The sequence below is a fragment of the Montipora capricornis genome, chromosome 7 (genome assembly GCF_036669925.1).
Source record: "Montipora capricornis isolate CH-2021 chromosome 7, ASM3666992v2, whole genome shotgun sequence".
Classification (NCBI taxonomy): Eukaryota; Metazoa; Cnidaria; class Anthozoa; order Scleractinia; family Acroporidae; genus Montipora; species Montipora capricornis.
Genome location: NC_090889.1, coordinates 46,345,494 through 46,347,716, shown reverse-complemented (window position 1 = coordinate 46,347,716; position 2,223 = coordinate 46,345,494). Strand labels below are relative to the sequence as shown.

General features: G+C 40.1%; 1 protein-coding gene across 1 annotated transcript in view; it reads right to left on the bottom strand.

The window, feature by feature from the left end:
- Window positions 1–1,766: 1,766 nt before the first annotated feature.
- LOC138057295 (nardilysin-like) overlaps window positions 1,767–2,223 on the bottom strand; it is a 74,587-nt gene continuing 74,130 nt past the window's right edge. The window contains exon 42 of the mRNA XM_068903346.1: window positions 1,767–2,078. Within this exon, the coding sequence (XP_068759447.1) occupies window positions 1,881–2,078 (198 nt within the window). The 3' untranslated portion in view covers window positions 1,767–1,880. The remainder of the gene's footprint in view (window positions 2,079–2,223) is intronic.

Genomic DNA, 2,223 nt, shown 5'->3' with positions numbered 1-2,223 from the left:
CATCGGCAAAGTCCAGGTCGTTGATCGTTTTTGCTGGTAGCCTACGTGATGCCCTTTGGTGGGTCTCGATCCCAAAGTCTGTATAAGCTGTGGCCCTCCTCAGAAGTTAGTCAATGAGGATTATGAACAGGAACGGTGCCAGGACATCCCCTTGCAGGACTCCAATGGTCACGTCGAAGCTTTCGGAGATGTTGCCATCAAAAGAGACAACACTTTTCGAGTTCTTATCGAGAACACTGATGGCGTTGACTACTTTCTCTGGGATACCATAATGTGAAAGTACAGCAAACATTATTTTTCTATAAATAGAATCAAAGGCCTTTTTGAAGTCCTTAAACGACACGCATAGTGGAAGTTAATTGCTTTGGAATCCTTCCATAATCCTCCTGAGGATGTGCGTCTGCTCTGCGCAGCTGCGGCCCTTTCGGAAGCCAGCCGGATTCTTCCTCAGTATAGGATCTATGTGACTGCGGATTCTATTGAGTAGTAATTCTTGTTAAAGACTTTGATTGTGATGTTAAAAAAAAAAACAAAACAAAACAAAACAAAACAAAACAAAACAAAACAATCATGAAGTGATAGATAACCAACGAGGCACGTAGCGCCGAGTTGGTTATAACCATTTTATAACCAGCAAGGCCGAGTGGAATAATTGTTTTATTAAAAACTCCAGGATCAACAACATTGTCGACTAAAGCATCAATTTCTGCCTCGGTCAATTCCGGTCCAAAACGGCTTTTGTTGCCCGTTTTTTCTCAGAGCTGCAGAAATGTTTTCAGCACGTTTTATTGTTGATGAGTTCCTTGACCATATTAGGCAGAGCAGGTATATGAACTGATAGCCTGTGTCCGGCGAGCCAATGAAAATGCTGGAAATCTGATACCAACCGTTCAATTTTTAATAAAATCTGATAGAATGACGTGTGATCCAATGACATGAAGTATATTGTCCGATAGAATGCTTTATGATTCAGAGGCATGGTATTAATGGTCCAAATGGTAGAAACTTGGTTCAATTACATTTTTGTTCCAATTCCGCCTCCATAGTGAAGTGATTTATGAATGTCTCCTAAAAATTCCAAGGTTTTGGCTTATTTGATTGAACGGTTTCGATTTTATTTTTTGTTGCGTCAAAGTCAAAACGATCTATTGTAATTGCATGATCGTGCAAACTGTAATTCAACTTTATCACTCGGCGCCCATTTTGGAGTGCGTGGGGAATAAAGGCCTTGTCTTTGCGTTGTCTTTGCCCGTCCAGCCTCACACTGAATAGGGACCTTAAGCAAGGACGACGACGACGACGATTACGAGAACGTTATCTAAAAATATCATTTCCCGTTACTGTAATAATTTTACGATTACTCCATGTCGTTCGGCTTGGAAAGTGTGAATGCGCAATCCAAGAATAAAATTGATGAGAACGGTGTGGATATTCAGAGAGAAAATTGAAAATTCGTCGTCATGTGCTCTCGTTCTCCACATGACCTCAAATTTGATCATTTCACGTCATAGTCAAGACGAGAACGGCAAAGAAATGTATCAAAATGTAAAACGCACGTGCAGGGCGTGCAAAGCTATTGTTTTTGCCAACTGATAATGCAAATTTGTTGCGTTCTCGTAGCCGTCGTCGTCGTCCTTGCTTAAGGTTTGTTTGGACATTGATTGATATGGGTCTACTGTTAAAGAAATGGACCAGATTTTAAGTGTGTCAAAATATTTCTTATGCATCGTAGGTTCGCTATGCTTTAGTAGTGACAATAACAATTGTTTCAATTGAATAATGTATTTTATTCGACATTTAATTCCTTTAAAATTTACAAAGGCACGTCAAGGAAAGGAAAACTGCTTTATCATGACGGCCTTGTTGTTGCTTGTCTTATACTACTTAATTTTAACAACAGGGAATATTGGTCTAGACCTTTTAAACTCGGAAATGTTATGAATGCATTGCATTTTATCTCCAGTTGTTTGGACCACAACTGGACGAATCTGCCAATCACTGTCACTACCCAGGCCACTGTCATCATCCACACCAACATCTACGCATGTTTGAGTCTCGCACTGTCCTGATCCTATCACCTGCGGTTTCGAGAACCAATAATACGTTAGCTTTAAGAAACAAACCAATTATTGTCAAAGGCGTAAATGAGCCCATACATCTTTTGAAAGTTCTTGAAGCAAAGCTCGCCTTAGTATTAAGAGTCTGTAAAGGTCTACGCACAAG